At 45.0% G+C, this 24,898-nt stretch overlaps 1 protein-coding gene across 1 annotated transcript in view; it reads left to right on the forward strand.

The window, feature by feature from the left end:
- Positions 1 to 21,280, forward strand: part of LOC121567424 (glucagon receptor-like) — a 39,691-nt gene extending 18,411 nt beyond the window's left edge. The window contains exons 2-14 of the mRNA XM_041877457.2: positions 4,765 to 4,935; positions 5,424 to 5,520; positions 5,963 to 6,070; positions 9,404 to 9,525; positions 10,463 to 10,569; positions 11,035 to 11,188; positions 16,272 to 16,431; positions 16,543 to 16,603; positions 16,697 to 16,766; positions 17,747 to 17,835; positions 18,658 to 18,796; positions 18,993 to 19,034; positions 19,495 to 21,280. Of these exons, the coding sequence (XP_041733391.1) occupies positions 4,882 to 4,935; positions 5,424 to 5,520; positions 5,963 to 6,070; positions 9,404 to 9,525; positions 10,463 to 10,569; positions 11,035 to 11,188; positions 16,272 to 16,431; positions 16,543 to 16,603; positions 16,697 to 16,766; positions 17,747 to 17,835; positions 18,658 to 18,796; positions 18,993 to 19,034; positions 19,495 to 19,851 (1,560 nt within the window). The 5' untranslated portion in view covers positions 4,765 to 4,881 and the 3' untranslated portion in view covers positions 19,852 to 21,280. The remainder of the gene's footprint in view (positions 1 to 4,764; positions 4,936 to 5,423; positions 5,521 to 5,962; positions 6,071 to 9,403; positions 9,526 to 10,462; positions 10,570 to 11,034; positions 11,189 to 16,271; positions 16,432 to 16,542; positions 16,604 to 16,696; positions 16,767 to 17,746; positions 17,836 to 18,657; positions 18,797 to 18,992; positions 19,035 to 19,494) is intronic.
- Positions 21,281 to 24,898: the final 3,618 nt, after the last annotated feature.

Below are 24,898 nucleotides of genomic sequence, written 5' to 3' on the forward strand. Positions count from 1 at the left end.
ATTCTCTGAAGCTGGAGACTCTTATCTCCCTCACTAACTTTAAGCGTCAGTTGTCAGAGCAGTTTACCGATCACTGCACCTGTACACAGCCATTCTGAAATTAGCCCACCCAACTACCTCATCCCCATATTGTTATTCATTTTGCTAATTTGCACCCCAGTATCTCTATTTGCACATCATCTTTTGCACATCTATCATTCTAGTGTTAATACGAAATTGTAACTATTTTGCACTATGGCCTATTTATTGCCTTACCTCCATCATTTACTACATTCGCACACACTGTATATATATTTTCTGTTGTATTTTTGACTTTATGTTTTGTTTACCCCATATGTAACTCTGTGTTGTTGTTTTTATCGCACTGCTTTGCTTTATCTTGGCCAGATCGCAGTTGTAAATGAGAACTTGTTCTCAACTGGCTTACCTGGTTAAATAAAGGTGAAATAAATCAAACATATTTTTAAAAAATCATTCTCTCTACTATTATTCTGACATTTCACATTCTTAAAATAAAGTGGTGATCCTAACTGACCTAAGACAGGGCATTTTTACTAGGATTAAATGTCAGGAATTGTGAAAAACTGAGTTTAAATGTATTTGGCGTATGTAAACTTCCGACTTCAACTGTATATCCTCAAAACACCGGCTTCAAGGACATTATCACTTTTATACAACGGGTCACCAACATATTCAAATAATGATTTACAAATCTCATTAAAAATGTTATTTTGATGAATTTAGTCATACTATTTCATTCTTCCACAAGACATAGTCCCGACACAAATTTAGGGTTGCTACTCAAGCCGTCTGGATGTTCGTTCTATCGTTTCGGTTGCTAGAGACGCGACCCAGTCATTCAGTCTTTTTGTTCTGTATCTATGGACATTCGTTCTAAATGTTCCATTGCCATACGGGCTGGTAACATTCTTATCTCTTGCTTGCTACAGTAGCTAGACAACTACGGCTAATTTACAGTCATGTCAAAAAGTGCAGCCAGAATAACAGCAAAGTAGCTGCATTTGCATTTGTTTAAGCTGTTTTCTAGAGACATTTATTTGGATACATACATAACAATGAGCAAATGAGGCGCGATTCCGTCTAGCATAGAAAATGTGCTCACTCGTCAGGACACTGTTGTTCAGAGGAGCTAGCCAACAACATTTACATTACATTTTAGTCATTTAGCAGACGCTCTTATCCAGAGCGACTTACAGTTAGCACATACATTATTTTATCGAACCCACAACCCTGGCGTTGCAAACGCCATGCTCTACCAACTGAGCTACATCCCCTGCCGGCCATTCCCTCCCCTACCCTGGACGATGCTGGGCCAATTGTGCGTCACCCCATGGGTCTCCCGGTCGCAGCCAGCTACGACAGAGCCTGGATTCGAACCAGGATCTCTAGTGGCACAGCTAGCACTGCGATGCAGTGCCTTAGACCACTGCGCCACTCGGGAGACATATATAACAACACAGCTAACACAATCACTTCAAAGCTGGAAAGACGGCAAACTAGCTGCACTTCGTTTTGTTTGACCTTTTTGCAATTGACATTTCTTTGTACAATGGGGAGAACAAGTATTTGATACACTGCCGATTTTGCAGGTTTTCCTACTTACAAAGCATGTAGAGGTCTGTAATTTTTATCATAGGTAAAAAAAAAATATCACAAAAATCCAGAAATTCACATTGTATGGTTTTTAAGTAATTAATTTGCATTTTATTGCATGACATAAGTATTTGATCACCTACCAACCAGTAAGAATTCTGGCTCTCACAGACCTGTTCGTTTTTCTTTAAGAAGCACTCCTGTTCTCCACTCATTACCTGTATTAACTGCACCTGTTTGAACTCGTTACCTGTATAAAAGACACCTGTCCACACACTCAATCAAACAGACTCCAACCTCTCCACAATGGCCAAGACCAGAGAGTTGTGTAAGGACATCAGGGATAAAATTGTAGACCTGCACAAGGCTGGGATGGGCTACAGGACAATAGGCAAGCAGCTTGGTGAGAAGGCAACAACTGTTGGCGCAATTATTAGAAAATGGAAGAAGTTCAAGATGACGGTCAATCACCCTCGGTCTGGGGCTCCATGCAAGATCTCACCTCATGGGGCATCAATGATCATGAGGAAGGTGAGGGATCAGCCCAGAACTACACGGCAGGACCTGGTCAATGACCTGAAGAGAGCTGGGACCACAGTCTCAAAGAAAACCATTAGTAACACACTACGCCGTCATGGATTAAAATCCTGCAGCGCACGCAAGGTCCCCTTGCTCAAGCCAGCGCATGTCCAGGCCTGTCTGAAGTTTGCCAATGACCATCTGGATGATCCAGAGGAGGAATGGGAGAAGGTCATGTGGTCTGATGAGACAAAAATAGAGCTTTTTGGTCTAAACTTTTTGGTCTAAGAAGGTACAACCCCAAGAACACCATCCCAACCGTGAAGCATGGAGGTGGAAACATCATTCTTTGGGGATGCTTTTCTGCAAAGGGGACAGGACGACTGCACCGTATTGAGGGGAGGATGGATGGAGCCATGTATCACGAGATCTTGGCCAACAACCTCCTTCCCTCAGTAAGAGCATTGAAGATGGGTCGTGGCTGGGTATTCCATCATGACAACGACCCGAAACACACAGCCAGGGCAACTAAGGAGTGGCTCCGTAAGAAGCATCTCAAGGTCCTGGAGTGGCCTAGCCAGTCTTCAGACCTGAACCCAATAGAAAATCTTTGGAGGGAGCTGAAAGTCCGTATTGCCCAGCGACAGCCCCGAAACCTGAAGGATCTGGAGAAGGTCTGTATGGAGGAGTGGGCCAAAATCCCTGCTGCAGTGTGTGCAAACCTGGTCAAGACCTACAGGAAACGTATGATCTCTGTAATTGCAAACAAAGGTTTCTGTACCAAATATTAAGTTCTGCTTTTCTGATGTATCAAATACTTATGTCATGCAATAAAATGCAAATTAATTACTTAAAAATTATACAATGTGATTTTCTGGATGTTTGTTTTAGATTTCGTCTCTCACAGTTGAAGTGTACCTATGATAAAAATTACAGACCTCTACATGCTTTGTAAGTAGGAAAACCTGCAAAATCGTAAGTGCATCAAATACTTGTTCTCCCCACTGTATATATCCATAGAAATGATGCCAGCTGATTCATGATTTAGACTGGTTGAGAATGCTGCCTGCCTGTCTGTCTCGTCCCGACACGTTCATTACTATGTGACAGCTGGAGATCGAATTTGAATATAGAAACAATGTTGCAAATGTCAGAGAGACAGACAGCAAAGTTTATACAAATCTCCGCTGTTGAAAACGAAATGTTAGTCTAAAAGAAATGTGAGATAATGTCTAGATGCTTTTTATAGTGGAGATCAAGTTTATAAATTGCTTGGCTGGGCTGATGTGACATGGGATTGCGCAGTCATATGGAACAGAGTAAAAAGGTATTTTAACGTCATAGATTTAGCCGGTGGTGACTTGTGGAATAGACACAGGCTGGAATTAGGTTTTAACCAATCAGCATTCAAGATTAGACCCACCCGTTGTATAATAATTGGGAGCTAACATGGCTACCATATAATGTTGTAGTGTCATGTAAATGCATCATAATGCAGAAACCTCAATGTCCTAACTCTCTAAATACAGTACATGGCTATGGTCTTCTTGATGTAGATGTTTCCAAGATTACAACGATTGGCTCTCCAATCAGATTGTCAGATAGCACTCTAGTTAGATTTCATTGAGATGTCTTTGGGAGACTTTGGTGAGGACAACACTTCGATGCTCAAATTGTGCTGCCATTTGTCTAATATCACATGCCATTGTCTCCAATCAAGTCCCAAGTAATGAAGTGTCCCTATTAGTGTCATGCTCACAGAGAAAGCCAGTAATTAGCCTACCCTACAGTAGCAACAAAATGGGTGTCTTGTTGTCACAGTGTCATTGGGAAATAGTGCGCCGAATCCTCACATGCTCTAATCAGCTACATGGCCTCAATGGCCTTCATGGATTAATTAATGATAAAATGTTGATTGGGCTCATTAACACTGGAACTAACTGCTGTGGTAGAAATTCTATAGGACGAGAGACTGTAGATTCTTTCAAACAACAACTTTATTATAAGATTAACAAAAATTTAGAAATCAACCATCCCCTCAACAGTGCATTGTTGAAAGCTCAACGAACACAGTTGGCTCTCTCCTTTTATGGAAAGTACATCCTCTTATCTATGTGACAGTTAGCAGATGTGTAAAAACAGGGCCGGGGAACAGAGTTGTATCGCCACCATTCTCTGTTCCTCCCGGTAATTCCCACATAGCTAAATTCCTGCCGATCGTAAACACAGGAGGTCACATATTGCGGTCGCACCCAACGGCTCATAAATCTGTACGCTCAGATTTATGACTAAGTCACACAAGACAAGTTGGATCAGTAAAAATACTAGCATAGTATGTCTAATTAAACAGTATTGTATGTAATGAATATTAATTTCCTCCACACTGCCTTCATCATTTGACGAAAATATACATTCTGATCAATGGCCCAATTATTTGGCTGGCATCATTAATCCCGTGCCATTACATTTTGACTTCCTTTCCACAAATCAAATGCCAAATCCTATGCCCATTGTGTACCACAAGCTTGTTTTAGCATAATATGTGATAAGAATTATAACCCAAATCCATATTGTGTGATTGCTCTGTACTGTACACAATAGGTCTAACTGATTGTGTGCGTTGTTTTGCAGAGTGTGGGCTATTGAGTGGAGGTCTGAGGCATGGCCTGGTTCTGGCCCCCCTGGGTGAAAAACACCCAGCAGCCCTGAGATGATGAGTAGCCCTCCGCCCTGGCACTCCTCTAAGTGATGAAGACCCCTGCCATCCTCCTCCTCATCCTGTCTGTCCTGTGCAGAACTGAGGTAGGCACTTTTAACTTGGTTTCTGCTCATTACGGCAGTAGTGATTGTACTTAACATTACTTCCCACCTTCAATCCATCCATAGAAGTGTGTTTTGTCATTAGACGCTGCTGTTGTTAGTTTGTTTGATTGTCCTCAGGAGCTGTTATGAAATGTAAATCATGTGAAGATGATTCACTGTTCTGAATCACTGCAGGTAATAACGGTCTCAGTGTGCTTTAGAGAACACAATCAGAGTGCTGGGAAGCTGATCTGAACAGCAGTGTCAGTGTAATGTGCTTTGAATCCTCAATCGATGCAGCTGGTTTAGTGTTTGTGTCAGCTTTTATGGAGAACTTAAGTTACAACACTACAGTAAGCCAAGGCATTAGTGTTTTTTATATCCAGTCAGGTTTTACACCCAGTCAGGCCCAGTGCAGTTAGGTATTGTGGGGTTACCCAGAAGAACCCACTGGGGTTGACCCCTGACCTGTAATTTGTGACCGGCAGCTTGTGTCAACGAAGACGGTGAAGCACACGGTGGAGGAATGGAACAGATACAGGAACGAGTGCCTGCTGAGAATGAGCATGGACCCCACACCCCCAGGTAAGACTCAAAGACAGACACGTGTCCTATGTGTCCTAATCAGGCACACCCCATTATGGGTTTATAAATAGAATAGAATAACATAGAAAACGTTATTGTTGCAGCGGAAATATGCCTTTGGCTTCACAATTATAATAAAACACCAGGAGCTTTATCACCCCTCTCCTTTCTCTCAAACAAATCCACAGAAGTCCACAGAATCTACCCAATTCTTAGAATAAGTACCATGAGTCAGGCTACTTAACATCTGACCCAACAGACTGCATCCATTGCAGGGCAGTATACTCATCATTACTACTGTTTTCCCAGGTGGTCGTCCTCCAAACACTAAACAGTCTCTATCCTGCTTAGCTTCAGACAAAAGCTTAGGGATTCAGGGTCTGCTTACTGCTTACTTACTTACTTACTTACGTCTTACTTATATATTTTCTTCTGCTCCCAGGCTTGTTCTGCGGCCGCATGTTTGACATGTACGCCTGCTGGCCGGAGGGCGTCCCCAACACCACCGTCAAAGTGCCCTGCCCTTGGTACCTACCCTGGTACAACCAAGGTACTGGTGTGGCATTGGTTAGTGCTTTATGGTTTGGTAGGAGAATTGAGATTCTGTTTCAATCAACTTCCAGCTAGGAGGTTAATGATAACACTGTTTCTATCGAAAGCCGTGCAGAATCAGGCCCCCAGTGTCTGGTCTGGAGCGTGAAATCACAAGCTCAGCTGGTCGGCTACTGCGTAGCAGCCTAGCGGTGCCAAAAGCCCTGGAGCCTCTTTTATAACCGCCATTTCATTAAAGAGTACGACTCCGGGATGCTGACCTTCTAGGCAGAGTTGCAAAGAAAAAGACATATCTCATTATATGAAGCTGCCAGTTGAGGACCTGTGAGGCGTCTGTTTCTCAAACTAGACACTCCAATGTATTTGTCCTCTTGCTCAGTTTTGCACCGGGGCCTCCCACTCCTCTTTCTATTCTGGTTAGAACCAGTTTGCACTGTTCTGTGATGGGAGTAGAACACAGCGTTGTACGAGATCTTCAGTTTCTTGCCAATTTCTCGCATGGAATAGCATTAATTTCTCAGAACAAGAATAGACTGACGAGTTTCAGAAGAAAGTTATTTGTTTCTGGCCATTTTGAGTCTGTAATCGAACCCACAATTGCTGATGATCCAGATACTCAACTAGTCTCAAGAAGGCCAGTTTTATTGCTTCTTTAATCAGCACAACAGTTTTCAGCTGTGCTAACATAATTGCAAAAGGGTTTTCTAATGATCAATTCGCTTTTTTAAATGATAAACTTGGATTAGCAAACACAATGTGCCATTGGAACACAGGACTGATGGTTGCAGATGATGGTCCTCTGTACGCCTATGTAGATATTCCATAAAAAATCTGCAGTTTCCAGCTACAATAGCCATTTACAACATTAACAATATCTACACTGTATTTCTGATCAATTTGATGTTATTTTAATGGACAACAAAATTGCTTTTCTTTCGAAAACAAGGACATTTCTAAGTGACCCAAAACTTTTGAACGGTAGTGTACAGTGAGGGAAAAAAAGTATTTGATCCCCTGCTGATTTTGGACGTTTGCCCACTGACAAAGAAATGATCAGTCTATAATTTTAATGGTAGGTTTATTTGAACAGGGAGTGACAACAAAAAAATCCAGAAAAACGCAAAATGTTATAAATTGATTTGCATTTTAATGAGGGAAATAAGTATTTGACCCCCTCTCAATCAGAAAGATTTCTGGCTCTCAGGTGTCTTTTATACAGGTAACGAGCTGAGATTAGGAGCACACTCTTAAAGGGAGTGCTCCTAATCTCAGCTTGTTACCTGTATAAAAGACACCTGTCTACAGAAGCAATCAATCAATCAGATTCCAAACTCTCCACCATGGCCAAGACCAAAGAGCTCTCCAAGGATGTCAGGGACAAGATTGTAGACCTACACAAGGCTGGAATGGGCTACAAGACCATCGCCAAGCAGCTTGGTGAGAAGGTGACAACAGTTGGTGTGATTATTCACAAATGGAAGAAACACAAAATAACTGTCAATCTCCATCGGCCTGGGGCTCCATGCAAGATCTCACCTCGTGGAGTTGCAATGATCATGAGAACGGTGAGGAAGCAGCCCAGAACTACACGGGAGGATCTTGTCAATGATCTCAAGGCAGCTGGGACCATAGTCACCAAGAAAACAATTGGTAACACACTACGCCGTGAAGGACTGAAATCCTGCAGCGCCCGCAAGGTCCCCCTGCTCAAGAAAGCACATATACATGCCCGTCTGAAGTTTGCCAATGAACATCTGAATGATTCAGAGGAGAACTGGGTGAAAGTGTTGTAGTCAGATGAGACCAAAATGGAGCTCTTTGGCATCAACTCAACTCGCCATGTTTGGAGGTGGAGGAATGCTGCCTATGACCCCAAGAACACCATCCCCACCGTCAAACATGGAGGTAGAAACATTATGCTTTGGGGGTGGTTTTCTGCTAAGGGGACAGGACAACCTCACCGCATCAAAGGGACGATGGACGGGGCCATGTACCGTCAAATCTTGGGTGAGAATCTCCTTCCCTCAGCCAGGGCATTGAAAATGGGTCATGGATGGGTATTCCAGCATGACAATGACCCAAAACACACGGCCAAGGCAACAAAGGAGTGGCTCAAGAAGAAGCACATTAAGGTCCTGGAGTGGCCTAGCCAGTCTCCAGACCTTAATCCCATAGAAAATCTGTGGAGGGAGCTGAAGGTTCGAGTTGCCAAACGTCAGCCTCGAAACCTTAATGACTTGGAGAAGATCTGCAAGAGGAGTGGGACAAAATCCCTCCTGAGATGTGTGCAAACCTGGTGGCCAACTACAAGAAACGTCTGACCTCTGTGATTGCCAACAAGGGTTTTGCCACCAAGTACTAAGTCATGTTTTGCAGAGGGGTCAAATACTTATTTCCCTCATTAAAATGCAAATCAATTTATAACATTTTTGACATGCGTTTTTCTGGATTTTTTTGTTGTTATTCTGTCTCTCACTGTTCAAATAAACCTACCATTAAAATTATAGACTGATCATTTCTTTGTCAGTGGGCAAACATACAAAATCAGCAGGGGATCAAATACTTTTTTCCCTCACTGTATATATGTCCCCCCCACTTCTAAAAACAAAGTTGAGCCCCTGCATAAAGCCTATCTATTTACTAGGCTACTAGGTCCAATTAAATGAGAGATGTGCATGGTAATTTGTTGTATGGCTCAGGAATATGAACCTATCACGGCCAGAAAAGGTGAGGAATATATTCTGCAATGGTTATGAAAATAAAATACGAAAAAGATTCCTTTGTATAATTATACGATTATTTTAGACTAAAAATAATTCTGGTCTGCCCTAGAAAGCCTATGTAAATTAGGATCACCAGAATGGCCAAAGCAAAAACAATGTGCCGGTTATTTTGGCCTCTAAAATGTGTTTATTATGATTAAGTTCGATCCCCACGGTGAATTATTTTAAAATCCGCTACAAATCGAGATATTTAATTAAATAGTGAGTAAATCCATTATGACTACTACATTAATTTTGTCGTCACACATGACCACGTGCTAACACAGAACAATCACGGGCCGGCAGTCTACGAGGAGGCTCCCGGTTGACTCTCAAGCAGGATTAAAACGACTACATCGACCATGATCCTTTGCTAGTTACGGACACTTTCACAATGATCCTTAATTCAAATAGTTTCGGCTTCATGCGCTATCGAGAGTTTTCCATAGGAATACATGGATGACGTCAGCGCTATCACTGTCTACTGGTTTTAATGTCTATGTGCAGAATTGAATTTGTCTCATTTGTTTGACTTCTTCCTTTATCTCTCCCTCACCATGTCTGTGCAGTTCGTAATGGGTATGTGTTGCGGGAGTGTGGGCCTGATGGCCAGTGGGCCATTAACAACACCAGTAGCAACTGGAGGGACCACTCCCAGTGCAACGCAGACAACAACCAGCAGGTAGCACAGGTAATACCCATCATGCACCAGTAGTAGACCCTCTTCTCAGAACACGTAACAAGAGACAAAGGGTTAATGCTTTTAATTACTGAATTTGACTTTTAGAAAACTTCACCAGTAGTCTTAGGAGACCCTCCAAGTACTGACAGATGCTTTGAGAGGTGAACTAATTCATAGCCAAATAGCCATTCAAAAAGCAATGAGTAATAGAGTAGGTATTCCAATGGCCTACCACCTGTACGGGACATAGAAATGCAATTACCAGAATGGCCATTATTTTATTATATTGCCCAAATACTCTGATTGCTTATGAATGTTGAGGTGGGCTAGCAGCAGCAGCAGTTGCTGTCCCCTAATGTTGACTTCCACTCATCCCTATCAACATGCTCAACTCACGTCCTCCTTACCCTGTCTTAATTTCACATCGAGTGCTGCACCCCATTACGAGCTCAGTAATGAATGGCCCATTCACTACATGAATATAGAATATGTCATTACTTAGTCTGTTCTACATACAGGGTTATAGATCTGCCAGGGCTACAGAGTGTGAGGGGTGAGCTCTGAGAGATTTACGCTCCACTTCACCACTGTTTGACACCTGTTATACTCGCATGTTCTAATCTGTGAGATTCATAAGCCTAGAGTATACATTAATGGAGTGTCACATATTTTTAATAGGAGCTTATTTAGTGTACTGAGCATCATTAAAACATTTATGAACATTTCCCAAGGCATAATAGACAACAAGACAATAGGACTTCTTGCAGCAGTGCATCTGCTTTGTCTGTGTCTGTGTCTCTGTTTGCACTCTATCAAAAAGAACAGGACATTAGTTCAGTACAGCACAGCGCATTCATAATAGAGTCAGAGAGTTATAGGTGAAAACAGGGTCATGTTGTTCCTTCGTCTACTTGGGATTTGAGTGCAGGTCTTTGTGTGTCCACAGGAGAACCAGATGGTGATCTTGGCCTACTTCCGGGTGATGTACACTGTGGGCTACTCTCTGTCCCTGGCCAGCCTTTCCCTGGCCCTCGTCATACTGCTCATCTTCAGGTAAATACTGTCTCTGACCACAGTCATAAACAGTATATGGTCCATCTTTATATGTCAGGATTTGATTCTGACTATGGGACTGTTTGTTTGGACTAAGGCAATGGCTTCACTTCTAGTCCTCTGATGTGAATTAGGCAAATGTAAATCATACAGATGTAGGATCTTAATTTGAGCCAGTTTGCTACAGCAGGAAAATAATCCTGCAGCAACACGAAATGTGAATTATTATGTGGATTATAATTAATGGATATTTCTTGTTACAGCAAATTCTGAAATTTTAAAGAGGAAATTACAAACTTTAGAAGCCTTTTTTAAACCTTGAATACACAGTTTGCATTTCCTGCACAAAATTCACAGCAACAAAAGAGTAATCAAATTAAGATCCTACATCTGTATATGACATATACATGATGCTGGAAATAATTTTGTGATACAGTAATCTCATTGTCAAGTGTTGTACCCTAGGAAACTAAGGTGCACCAGGAACTATATCCACACCAATCTGTTTGCGTCCTTCATTCTGCGAGCCATATCCATCCTCACCAGAGATGCTGTTCTCACCAGGGACACCCCCGAGTTCAGAGACAACAGAGACGTGTCCAATGTCCTCAGTGATAAGGTCAGAACTAAAGGCTATACACACTAATGCAGGTTACAGGAACACACATACACAAACATACAATTTAAAGACTCAATTAATCTCTCATACTTTAGACAGCCATCCTTGACCTCCTCCCCTGACCTTTGTCGTGACATGACTTACTTTAATGTATGACTGTTATTTATCGAATCACCTATCTATGTTTAATCGTAACTCGATTAAATTAATCATATAACAATTCACTCATTAGGAATTTGGGGCACCACGGAAGAAGTTGTTTAATGAGTTACCATCTCCCGAATTAAACTCTTAGAAGATATATATATGTTATATATCGATAACAGTCACTTATTAAATAATTACCTTTTATCAATCTTATTCTGAACGTCGCATAATCCTTGAACCTGCAAGAACCCTAACCTTATTGATGAATCAGCAATACACAAATTGGCTTAATTATTTATTTACTCACTAACTAAATAATTACACAATACAAACACACACACACACATAGGTTATTCATTACTAACGTAATACAATGAAAACAGGTCCCTAGTGGACTGGACTAACACTAGCATGACTGCTTGGTTAGGGGAAGGAGGGGTCAGTATGGAAGGGAGAGACAGAGATTCAAACTATCGTAGTTACTTTGGAGACTATGCTCACAGTAATCATAATACTTATGCACCCTAATAACGGTCATTTGGATTAGAAATGCAACATGTATTTACGTGATGCGGTCCTCAATAGTTGAGTTGATGATGTAGGACGTTGGTTTGCCCACCAGAGATCCCAATGTCCTTGGTAGAGTTTCTGGCCGTAGTAGTGGTTAGAATGGATACTTCAGATGTACCAGCGGTTGTCTGAGAGGGATTGTCCTTCCCACTTCGTGTCTTTATTGAAAGTTCTCTAGACGACTATACATGCCAGCTGCAGACTGAAATGATTAGGTCTAGTGCATTGTCTTTTTCTTCACCTCGTGTTGAGAGTTTCAGAGTTTCTCAATTTCAAACGTGTGGACTAACGTCTCTGTCACGACTTCGGCCGAGGCTACATCCCCTCCTTCTTCGGGCAGGCTTCGGCATTCTTCGGGCAGGCTTCGGCATTCATCGTCACCGGAGTACTAACCACTGCCGCCCCCAATCATCATCACAATTTTCTTGTCAATCACACACACACCTGGTTCTAATCCCCTAATTAGTCTGTGTATAAGTGTTCCCTCTTCCCCCTTGTCCTTGTGGGTGATTGTTATTTGTGGAGGTTAGTGAAGCTCGGTGGAGCTCGTGTATTTTGTATCGATGGGAGATTTCCCATGTGCCATGTATTTTCCAGTGCGCCTGTTTTGTGCCCTGGAGTGTGTTTGACGCATATCTGCGTAAACCTGTATTTTTGCGGATTAAAGCCTGTGTTTCAGTGATTTATCCTCCTGGCCCTGACTCCTTCCACACCACCTCATCACAGAATCACCCACCCGCTATGGAGTCAGCGGGAGAAGAGCACATGCCTGGAGTCGTGGCAAGGGTCCAGGAGCATTCCATGATGCTGGCCAGCTTGGGGGAAGCGATGGATCGGGTTCTTCAGGTAGTCCAACGCCTGGAGAGGAGAGAACCCTATCTGTCGAAACCAGCTGGCCAACCGGATCCAGCCACCTACACCCCAGCACCCGGAGGGATCCAGATATCCCGACCACGGGCGTTTGATGGGACGGCTGCGCTGTGCCAGGGATTTCTCCTCCAATTGGAGCTTTACTTCGCCAGCATCAGGCCGGAACCATCGGAGCGGGAGAAGGTGTCCATCCTCGTTTCCTGCCTCTGTGGGAAAGCCCTGGAGTGGGCCAACGCGGTATGGAACGAAGGAGGAGCCGCGTTGGTGGACTACAGGGAGTTCGCTCGCCTCTTTCGGGCTGTCTTCGATCACCCGCCCGAGGGGCGAGAGGTGGGTGAGCGACTGGTCCACCTGAGGCAGGGGACGAGGACCGCGCAGGACTTCGCCTTGGAGTTTCGGATGCTGGTAGCGGGGTCCGGGTGGAACGAGCGGGCCCTGATCGACCAATTCCGGTGCCATCTGCGGGAGGACGTCCGACGGGAGCTAGCCTGCTGGGACACCATGCTGTCCTTCAATAAACTGGTGGACATGGCCATTGGGTTGGACAACCTGCTGGCAGCCAGAGGACGTCCTGGTAGGGGTCTGCTCGTTTCCACCCCAGACGACTCGGATCCCGAGCGGATGGAGCTGGGTGGAGCCGCCAGCCGAGAGAGCGGAGGAGGACAGCGACAGTGCCACTCTGGTGGCACGAAGGGACAGTACACCACACGTCGTAGTCAACGTTCTTTTGGGCCTGGAGGCTGCAGGCAGGGCATCCACGCATCACCCCAGGTATCGAACACCCACACTTGTTCAGAGCCCTCTGTTGCGCACTGTACCCTACCTATCCACTTTTCGATCACATGGTAGTTCCCCAGTGTACGGCGACTGTTGGAAAATGACCTTCATGCCAAGTCAGAGAAGTGTATGTTTTTCCAGCAGTCCGTCTCCTTCCTCGGATACCGCATTACCACCTCAGGTGTGGAGATGGAGGGAGATCGCATTTCAGCCGTGCATAATTGGCCGACTCCAACCACGGTTAAGGAGGTGCAGCGCTTCCTTGGCTTTGCCAACTACTATCAGAGGTTTATCCGGGGCTTTGGCAAAGTGACAGCTCCCATTACATCCCTGTTGAAGGGTGGGACGTCCCGGCTCAGCTGGTCTGCTGAGGCTGACCTGGCCTTCAAGAGACTGCGGGGTCTGTTCACCTCAGCTCCGGTACTGGCCCACCCCGATCCATCACTACCGTTCGTAGTGGAGGTGGATGCGTCCGAGGTAGGGATAGGCGCTTTCCTGTCCCAACGCTCGGGCACGCCACCCAAGCTCCGCCCCTGTGCCTTCTTCTCTAAGAAGCTCAGCCCGGCGGAGCAGAACTACGACGTTGGTGATCGGGTTGGTGATCAGCTGTTGGCTGTTGTCCGAACCTTGGCCGTGTGGAGGCATTGGCTCGAAGGGGCGAAACACCCTTTCCTCGTCTGGACGGACCACCATAACCTGGAGTACATCCGGGCAGCGAGGAGGCTGAATCCCCGCCAGGCCAGGTGGGCCCTATTCTTCACCCGGTTTGAGTTTACCATGTCATACATTCCGGGTATGAAGAACGTGAAGGCAGACGCACTGTCCCGGCTGTATGACACAGAGGAGAGGCCCAGAGACAACACCCCCATACTCCCGGCCTCCTGCATTGTTATGCCGGTAGTATGGGCAATGGACGCGGATATAGAGCAGGCATTACTCACAGATCCATCTCCACCACAGTGTCTAGCTGGGCTGCGGTACGTGCCTGTTCTTATCCGTGATCATCTGAGCTTCTGGGCACACACGTCACCCTCCTCTGGTCACCCAGGTATCGGCCGTACAGTGCGCTGCTTGAGCAGAAAGTACTGGTGGCCTACATTGGCTAAGGACGTGAGGGTGTATGTCTCCTCCTGCTCGGTGTGCGCCCAGAGTAAGGCACCTAGGCACCTCCCAGCGGGTAAGCTACAACCATTACCAGTTCCACAACGACCATGGTCTCATCTTAGTATTGACTCTCGACCCGGAATCTGCCCCTCCGCCTGCCCTGCCGGAAGCTGAGCCCACGGTTTGTGGGACCGTTCAAAGTCCTGAGGAGAATCAACGAGGTTACGTATAGGTTGTTACTCCCCCCTGATTACCGTATTAACCCCTCGTTTCATGTGTCTCTCCTCAGGCCGGTGGTGGTTGGTCCGCTCCAGGAGTCTGCTCTGGACATTGAGGGGGTCCCGGCATACTCTGTCCGTGCCATCCTGGATTCGAGGCATCGGGTGGAGTGGGAGGTGTACGGTCCGGAGGAACGGTGCTGGGTCCCGGTGAGGGATATCCTCGATCCCTCCCTGTTGTGGGATTTCCACCGTCACCATCCGACTCGCCCTGCTCTGCGTCCGCCTGGCCGTCCCCGAGGCCGGGGTCGGCGCGCTGCTGGAGCTGCACGTCAGGAGGGGGGTACTGTCACGACTTCGGCCGAGGCTGCCTCCCCTTCTTGTTCGGGCAGGCTTCGGCGTTCGTCGTCACCGGATTACTAACCACTGACGCCCCCAATTATCATCACAATTGTCTTGTCAATCACACACACACCTGGTTCTAATCCCCTAATTAGTCTGTGTATAAGTGTTCCCTCTGCCCCCTTGTCCTTGTGGGTGATTGTTACTTGTGGAGGTTAGTGAAACTCGGTGGAGCTCGTGTATTTTGTATCGACGGGAGATTTCCCATGTGCCGTGTATTTTCCAGTGCGCCTGTTTTGTGCCCTGGAGTGTGTTTGACGCATATCTGCGTAAACCTGTATTTTTGGGGATGAAAGCCTGTGTTTCAGTGATTTACCCTCCTGCGCCTGACTCCTTCCACACCACCTCATCACAGTCTCACGTTTTCTGGTCTTTCTAGTCTAACCATTTTGTAACGTGTAGCTTACGCTCCACGTCTGCTGGTCTAAAGGTTGATTTGTTTTTCAAGGCTTTTTATGCACTCGGGGTAAACGGGGTGTTCCATCATGTTTGTGCTCATCTGGGCGTGGCCACTGACTGAGAACAAATCAATATGGAAAACAATCATCTCATCTAGAATGCTAAAATCACATTGTTATCTTCACAAAAGTATTATTATACTTAATCATTCGTTTTATACAACAAATAGATGCAATCTTCATAACTGGGAAGTGTACCCCACCAGAGATACAGTTATGTTGTTCCACCATCTTTACTGACATCACAACATAGTAACGAATTTGACACAATTGTTCTTTATGTCCCCACCAACTATTTCCCACATACTTTTAAGTAGGAATGTTGGATGTTGTGGATGTTGGAGTTTAGGCGGAAGACTTCCTTTGTTAACAAAGCGGTCCTTTCTCCCAATACTTCATGGCAAGGAAGAGAAAGTCTCTGCAAGGAATTTACGACCGGTCATAAAACTGGCCCCCAGGAAAGGGGGTGTTCAATCTTTGATCCTCAACCCATAAGGGCAAGTCATGATACCTTTGACCCCTGATCTTTGCCCCCAGGCCCTGTCTGGCTGCCGTGTGGCCCAGGTGCTGATGCAGTACTGTGTGGGGGCTAACTACTACTGGCTGCTGGTGGAGGGCCTGTACCTTCACAACCTCCTGGTGCTTATGGTCTTCTCAGAGAACAGCTACTTCTGTGGATACCTCTTCATCGGCTGGGGTAGATACATACTCACACACACACATACACACAGATGAACACACACGCATGGTAAATAATATAAATACTGTTTCCTGACAGTAATGTATGGGTTAATGGCACTGTGTGTAGGATCCCCAGTGTTATTTGTGGTCCCCTGGATTATAGTGCGGTACCTGTATGAAAACACACGGTGAGTCACTCATTTCCATCCAATCTTATTTCCTCATAATCTGTTACTAAAAACTGAATTCCAACTGAGAGATTATGATTCATCTCCTCCCAGGTGCTGGGAGATCAACGAGAACATGGCGTACTGGTGGATCATCCGCACACCCATCCTCCTGGCCATTCTGGTGAGTGTGTGTGGCATGAGTGTCGACTGTGCTGTGTGCCCTAAAGCAGTGGGGGTCCAGGGGTGAGTCATTCGTCAACCCCCTCCCCCCGCTTCCCCTGTAGTCTTGTCTCTTTGAAGTTAGCAGACCGTTACCTCTGAAAATTGTGCAAACGTGAAAGCTGAGTGGGCATGTTTTGGTTCCGGAATGCACTGCACATTAAAATTAATGGATGACTCATCAACCCAGAAGACAAAATGAATGTCTTTCTTTTCTTAGTAACACTTAACAAGTTCCTTGAAGCTTGAATTCACCTTATCTTAAGAGTGTTTAATTAGCGTCTCTCAGTGAAACTCTGAGAGGAAGAAAATATTATTTTTTCTACGGTATTTTGCATCAGAAGCAACATGCCAGAAGATATGAGGATTCTCCTGTCACAGATTACTTGTCATTTGTCCCACAACTCTCGCGTTGCCCCTCAGGATAAAATGCCTAACATGGTTTGACATAGTTAGTAATGTTAGACATAGACTGTGTTTTCTATCTCTGTTTTACTTTTCATATTGTATTGATGTGTATATTTTTGTAATTACAAGGCTCATCTGTTAAAGAGGCCTTGGTCTCAGCATGACTCCCTGTCAAAATAAAGGTTAAATAAATAGGAGTAATTCACACATGTAATATGGCGTGAGTTGGACTCTGTCACCTGGACAGAGTCCAACTCATAATACCCCTAACATGCTGCAGTCTGACTTTGGAACTCAAACTTTAGCGTTTGACATTATTGTGGAATTCTCACATATTCACCCTACTTCAACAGTAGCAGTTATCCTTGTTTCCCTTTCTTTTATAATACTGAAATGCCAGAGAACAGAACAGACCTATTTGGATACATATCCTTTTTAGATGTCAGATTCTTACATTTTCTCTCTGACAATAATAAAGCTAATATTGGGTGGTTTGATGTTGATTATGTTTTATTAATATTTTTGTTATTCCAGGTCAACTTTTTCATATTTATTCGGATCATACAGATCCTTGTCTCCAAATTAAAGGCACACCAAATGAGGTACACCGATTATAAATTCAGGTAAGAAAGATACAGCACCTTCTAATCCATGAACTACATAAAAGAAAACCAGAATAAAAACACAAAACAAACACTGTATTGTATCTTGTAAAACTGACTTAGTCAACTCATTGCTTACACGTGTTTACTTGTTTCTTGTCACGTGACTTTGTCCATGTCATACCTTGTTAAACACTGTCCCATTCACGGAACATTACCATACCTTTGGCAGCGTTGTTGTCACTTATCGTCCAGCATGAACACACAAGGACTCTACAGCAGACATTATGATGACATAACTCTTTCCACACTAAAGACATTTGCTTCAAACTCAGTTGACATCCATTACCTCAATAATCCATCACTAAGTTGACTTGCACTTCTACTAACCCTTTATGGCATGCAGAGGAAAGGGAGCTATGGAATTCTTTGATGTTTCTGTGGTATTCAAGGAGGCCTCCCATCCATTGATTGTGAGCCGGGGTCCTTGGAGACGGTATAGACTTTTTAGGAAACCAGCCACATCCAAGAGACCAGTTGCATGCATAATCCTCTGACCTAAGCCTGGCCTCGAGGCACACTGGATAACATGAGTCTAATTGGAATCTAAGGACAAATGCAGCTGATGCACTGATTCTGAACCACCAAAGAATCATGGGAAGAGGAGGCCTTTCTGATTTCCCAATCAGGTTGTGGCTTTCGTTGTTTGGCTTTTATGTGTTTGTGTGAAAAGGGAACCATCCATTGATGTCATTGATGAAAGAGATTCACCATATAGGACCAAATAGACCTCTCTAATAGTTGCCCTTTCTTGGCTCTGTAAAGGATGTTCTGTGTGTGCAGGTTGGCTAAGTCCACTCTGACCCTCATCCCTCTCCTGGGCATCCATGAGGTTGTCTTTGCCGTGATGTCAGAGGAACAGACAGAGGGCATCCTCCGAAATATCAACCTCTTCTTTGAACTTTTCTTCAACTCTTTCCAGGTAATATGATGAGATACAAAGGTTATGCATTCGTCTATATGGCGGGGTGTTTGGGTAGGCAGTCATTGTAAATAAGAATTTGTTCTTAACTGACTTGCCTAGTTAAATAAAGGTTAAATAAAAAAATAAAATGCTGTGTGAGTGTGTGAGTGAGTGAGTGTCTTCTTCTGATACCTCTCTCTCTCTCGTCCCACAGGGTCTCCTGGTTGCCATCCTGTACTGCTTCGTCAATAAAGAGGTGAGTAAGGAAGAAGTGAAGTGTGCTCTCAACAAAGCCCAGGGCAAAACAAGTGTACTTGAATATCATTAGCAAACACCTGAGGTTATGGCACATTCGTCTCTGTTTGTTCCTATGAGAAGCCAGTGCTTTCTGTGACCTGCTGGGTATGTCACCCTGTCACTGTGGGTTAGCTGTCTCACAGAGAAGCTCACTACCTAAGTCCACAGGGCAACGGGATGTCATTGAGGGGCCCAGCCATGTGTAGAGTCAAGAAGTGTATAGGCCACTGTGTGACATGAAAGGTCCGATGTATTTCCTGTTGAGATATGGCCTAGTTTGGTTGAGGTAGCCTACATTCAGTAATGTTTAAAGTGAGTAAAGATCAAATTAGATACAATTTGTCTTGTGAAACGTTATTCCTGGTCAGATCATAAGGTCAGGAAAAACTCATTACCCTCCCTGCCTCCATCTCTCCCAGGTGCAGTCAGAGATAAAGAAGAAGTGGCAGCGATGGAAGCTGGGTATGACCGTCCTGGACGACCTTCGCAACACCGGCAGCAACACGGCACAGGGGGGCACCAGCGGCGGGCAGTGCCACCACAACCCGCCCTGCCAGCCTGACTGTCCACAGGAGGACACCCACAACCTCTCCTCGGACGCCTCCGCCTCGGGGCTGCATCTCGACCCGCACCCACACCACCATCCAGGAGCCAAGAAGGGCAAGGCATACTGCTACATTTCCGCCCGCAAGCAGGTGCTGAACGGCCTTGATGGAGCTCCGCTGGGCAACGGGGGCGGAGATGGAGCCATCAAATACTCTGAGAGCTACTGCTGAGTGGCCCTGTGGGGGGCTAATGGGGGCTAACAACTAGCTGGCTACCTTTGTCATTTCTAGTGGATGGAATCTGAACCAGACAATCACCTGCTTCCAATTCAGTTGTGTACTTCCAGATCTATGTGGCCTACTTGGTGTTTCGTCAAACCCATGTCTTAATAGTTGTGTGAATGTGATCTGGGACTCATTGGATGATTGCCAGAATGCATTTTCTGCACTGGCCAATCAGGCTGTGTTGTGACTCCTGTAGGCTTTCAGTGGCAGATAAGATGACCCATCCCAAGTGCAATATCGCCTCAATTGACCTAGATGTTGAGGAAAGCTACTTAAATTAGGAAATGAACACCGTCCAACCATTATCTTCTCTGATTGGACTGTTTTGGGGGTTTGCTTCCTTGTTTTCTACCTCTCGCTCTACTTGTGGACAAAATGGAAACGTTATGTGCCAACCGTGGACCGTCTTTTCATGTGCAATGGATATTATAACACTAGTGTGTTGATATGTTGGTATTGGACAATCACTCTGTGAAAAACTTAGAGAAGGCAAGAGTTGAGTAAACCAATATTGTCTTCAACAGTGAGCTGGCCACACACTATGGTTTGCCTAGGCAATACTGTATTTTGAATTCTTCTCACCCAATCGTTTAACATCTCTAATGCCCCTTGCTCTCTAGTCATACATTTACTGCAACCTTATAGGCGTAACTGAATACTGTAAGCAAGGGAACCGCGCTCGTACGCAATATCAATATCATAGACCTAAAGGAAGGCACATAACTAACATGGTGGTGGCTGAAAATGAAAAAGATAGATGTCTCTGATTACATGCCTAAGGGGGGTTCGATCACATGCACTATATGGAAGATAACTAGCAAGAGATTTATTCTTCAAATGAAGTCAGTGGGGGAAGGGGAGTTTCTTTACTGCACTGTCAAAATGGGTTTAATTATTTGTAATGTCCTATTGACATAGTGAAAACGATCACAGAATGGAAGGTGACCGTAATCCCGAGGTCTTTTAAGCACTGCATCTATAAGCAAATGAAAAGATGAGAACAGGAACGGTGTAGAATCTTCTCCATTTATCACAGACTTATGGAATCTAGAATGAAAATGATCTCTATCGTGGTGAGTTATGGTAGCTTGTTATCCGCCACAAATCTTTTTTTCTTGTAGGTTTTCCAGACTAACCACAACCACTTACTACCCAGCTGAAGGTTTTATATCCCCCTGAACACAGGTTGTAACATCCCAAGAGGGAATCTCTCCTCTGCCTCTGCCATGTAGCCTAATCCCTATGGTGCAATATGAAATGGCTCTCTACATGATAGACCACAGCTACAAAATACACATTAGTATTCTACTGTATGTGTGTTGATGGTATGTTGTAGGTCTATGTGTCTGACAGCATGTTTGCAAAGCTAGGATCCATTCTGCATAAACAGCGCCGGAGAAGATGGCTGCCGTTTTACAGCCCTCTAACCAATTGTACTATTATGTGTGTTTTTCCGCGTTATTTGTAATTTATTTTGTACATAATGTTTATGCCATCGTCTCTTATAACCAAAAAGAGCTTCTGGATATCAGGACAGCGATTACTCACCTCGCATTGGACGAAGACTTTTTCTTCAACGAGTCGGACGCGAAGGATATTCTACAGACACCCGGCAAGGCCCAGATCCCCGTCATTCGCCTGAGGAAGAGACGGAGATATCGTGGACGTAGGTCGGGGTGCCTTATGAGATCCGACGGCGAGCGAGTAAACTGCCTCTCCCATCAATACTATTAGCCAACGTTCAATCTTTTGAGAATAAAATTGACGATTTAAGATTACGGTTATCCTACCAACGGGACATTAAAAACTGTAATATCTTATGTTTCACGGAGTCGTGGCTGAACGACAACAATGATACCATTCAGCTAGCAGGCTACACGCTACATCGGCAGGACAGAACGGCTGGCTCCGGTAAGACAAAGGGTGGCGGTCTCTGTATATTTGTAAACAACAGCTGGTGTACAAAATCAAATACTAAGGAAGTCTCGAGGTTTTGCTCGCCTGAGGTAGAGTATCTTATGATAAGCTGTAGACCACACTATTTACCAAGAGAGTTTTCAGCTATATTTTTCATAGCTGTCTATTTACCACCACAAACCAATGCTGGCATTAAGATTGCACTGAATGAGTTGTACAAGGCCATTAATCAACAGGAAAACGCTCATCCAGATGCAGCGCTCCTAGTGGCCGGGGACTTTAATGCAGGGAAACTTAAATCCGTTCTACCTAATTTCTACCAGCATGTCAAATGTGCAACCAGAGGAAAAAAACTCTAGACCACCTTTACTCCACACACAGAGACGCATACAAAGCTCTCCCTCGCCCTCCATTTGGCAAATCTGACCATAACTCTATCCTCCTGATTCCTGCTTATAAGCAAAAACTGAAGCAGGAAGCACCAGTGATTCGGTTAATAAAAAAGTGGTCAGATGACGCAGATGCCAAGCTACAGGACTGTTTTGCTAGCACAGACTGGAACATGTTCCGGGATTCTTCAGACAGCATTGAGGAGTACACCACATCAGTCACTGGCTTCATCAATAAGTGCATCGATGATGTCGTCCCCCACAGTGACCGTACGTACATACCCCCAACCAGAAGCCATGGATTACAGGCAACATCCGCACTGAGCTAAAGGGTAGAGCTGCCGCTTTCAAGGAACGGGACTCTAACCCGGAAGCTTATAAGAAATCCCGCTATGACCTCCGACGAACCATCAAACAGGCAAAGAGTCAATACAGGTCTAAGATTGAATCATACTACACTGGCTCTGACGCTCGTCGGATGTGGCAGGGCTTGAAAACTATTACAGACTACAAAGGGAAGCACAGCCGCGAGCTGCCCAGTGACACAAGCCTACCAGGCGAGCTAAACCACTTCTATGCTCGCTCGAGGCAAGCAACACTGAAGCATGCATGAGAGCACCAGCTGTTCCGGACGACTATGTGATCACGCTCTCCGTAGCCGATGTGAGTAAGACTTTTAAGCAAGTCAACATTCACAAGGCCGCTGGGCCAGACGGATTACCAGGGCGTGTACTCCGAGCATGTGCTGACCAACTGGCAAGTGTCTTCACTGACATTTTCAACATGTCCCTGACCGAGTCTGTAATACCAACATGTTTCAAGCAGACCACCATAGTCCCCGTGCCCAAGAACTCTAAGATAACCTGCCTAAATGACTACCGACCCGTGGCACTGACGTCTGTAGCCATGAAGTGCTTTGAAAGACTGGTCATGGCTCACATCAACAGCATAATCCCAGAAACCCTAGACCCACTCCAATTTGCATACCGCCCCAACAGATCCACAGATGATGCAATCTCTATCGCACTCCACACTGCCCTTTCCCACCTGGACAAGAGGAACACCTACGTGAGAATGCTATTCATTGACTACAGCTCAGCATTCAACACCATAGTGCCCTCTAAGCTCATCACTAAGCTAAGGATCCTGGGACTAAACACCTCCCTCTGCAACTGGATCCTGGACTTCCTGACGGGCCGCCCCCAGGTGGTAAGGGTAGGTAACAACACATCTGCCACACTGATCCTCAACACGGGGGCCCCTCAGGGGTGCGTGCTCAGTCCCCTCCTGTACTCTCTGTTCACCCATGACTGCATGGCCAGGCACGACTCCAACACCATCATTAAGTTTGCCGACGACACAACAGTGGTAGGCCTGATCACCGACAACGATGAGACAGCCTATAGGGAGGAGGTCAGAGATCTGGCCGTGTGGTGCCAGGACAACAACCTCTCCCTCAACGTGACCAAGACAAAGGAGATGATTGTGGACTACAGGAAAAAAAAAGAGGACTGAGCACGCCCCCATTCTCATCGACAGGGGCTGTAGTGGAACAGGTTGAGAGCTTCAAGTTCCTTGGTGTCCACATCACCAACGAACTATCATGGTCCAAGCACACCAAGACAGTCGTGAAGAGGGCACGACAAAGCCTATTCCCCCTCAGGAGACTAAAAAGATTTGGCATGGGTCCTCAGATCCTCAAAAAAATTCTACAGCTGCACCATCGAGAGCATCCTGACTGGTTGCATCACCGCCTGGTATGGCAACTGCTTGGCCTCTGACCGCAAGGCACTACAGAGGGTAGTGCGTACGGCCCAGTACATCACTGGGGCAAAGCTCCCTGCCATCCAAGACCTCTATACCAGGCGGTGTCAGAGGAAGGCCCTCAAAATTGTCAAAGACTCCAGCCACCCTAGTCATAGACTGTTCTCTCTGCTACCGCACGGCAAGCGGTACCGGAGTGCCAAGTCTAGGTCCAAAAGACTTCTCAACAGCTTCTACCCACAAGCCATAAGACTCCTGAACAGCTAATCATGGCTACCCGGACTATTTGCACTGCCCCCCCACCCCATCCTTTTTACGCTGCTGCTACTCTGTTAAGTATTTATGCATAGTCACTTTAACTCTACCCACATGTACATATTACCTCAACTACCTCAACTAGCCGGTGCCCCCGCACATTGACTCTGCACCGTTACCCCCCTGTATATATAGCCTCCCTACTGTCACTTTATTTTACTTCTGCTCTTTGTTTTTCTCAACACTTTTTTTTTTTTTTTTTTTTTTTTTTTTTTTTTTTGTTGTTGTCTTATTCTTACTTTTTTTGTTTAAAATAAACGCACTGTTGGTTAAGGGCTGTAAGTAAGCATTTCACTGTAATGTCTGCACTTGTTGTATTCGGCGCATGTGACCAATAAAATTTGATTTGATTTGATTTGATTTGATTCTGTTCCTCTGTGAAGACATCTGGTACATTACATATATCTGTGTAAGGACGCAACAAACTCAGTTCTCTATGCTGGAATCTGTGAGAAACAAAATATTTTGCCCTGATCACACACTCACCCTCAGTGAAGATTTGAAATACCAATTAACCAATATGAGTTTCGCTAAAGGTGATTCTTTGAACCCATTTCATGATTTTTAACAAGCACAGCACAACCCTAACTTCTCCAGATATAGCTTGA

This window comes from Coregonus clupeaformis, chromosome 6, assembly GCF_020615455.1.
Source record: "Coregonus clupeaformis isolate EN_2021a chromosome 6, ASM2061545v1, whole genome shotgun sequence".
NCBI lineage: Eukaryota > Metazoa > Chordata > Actinopteri > Salmoniformes > Salmonidae > Coregonus > Coregonus clupeaformis.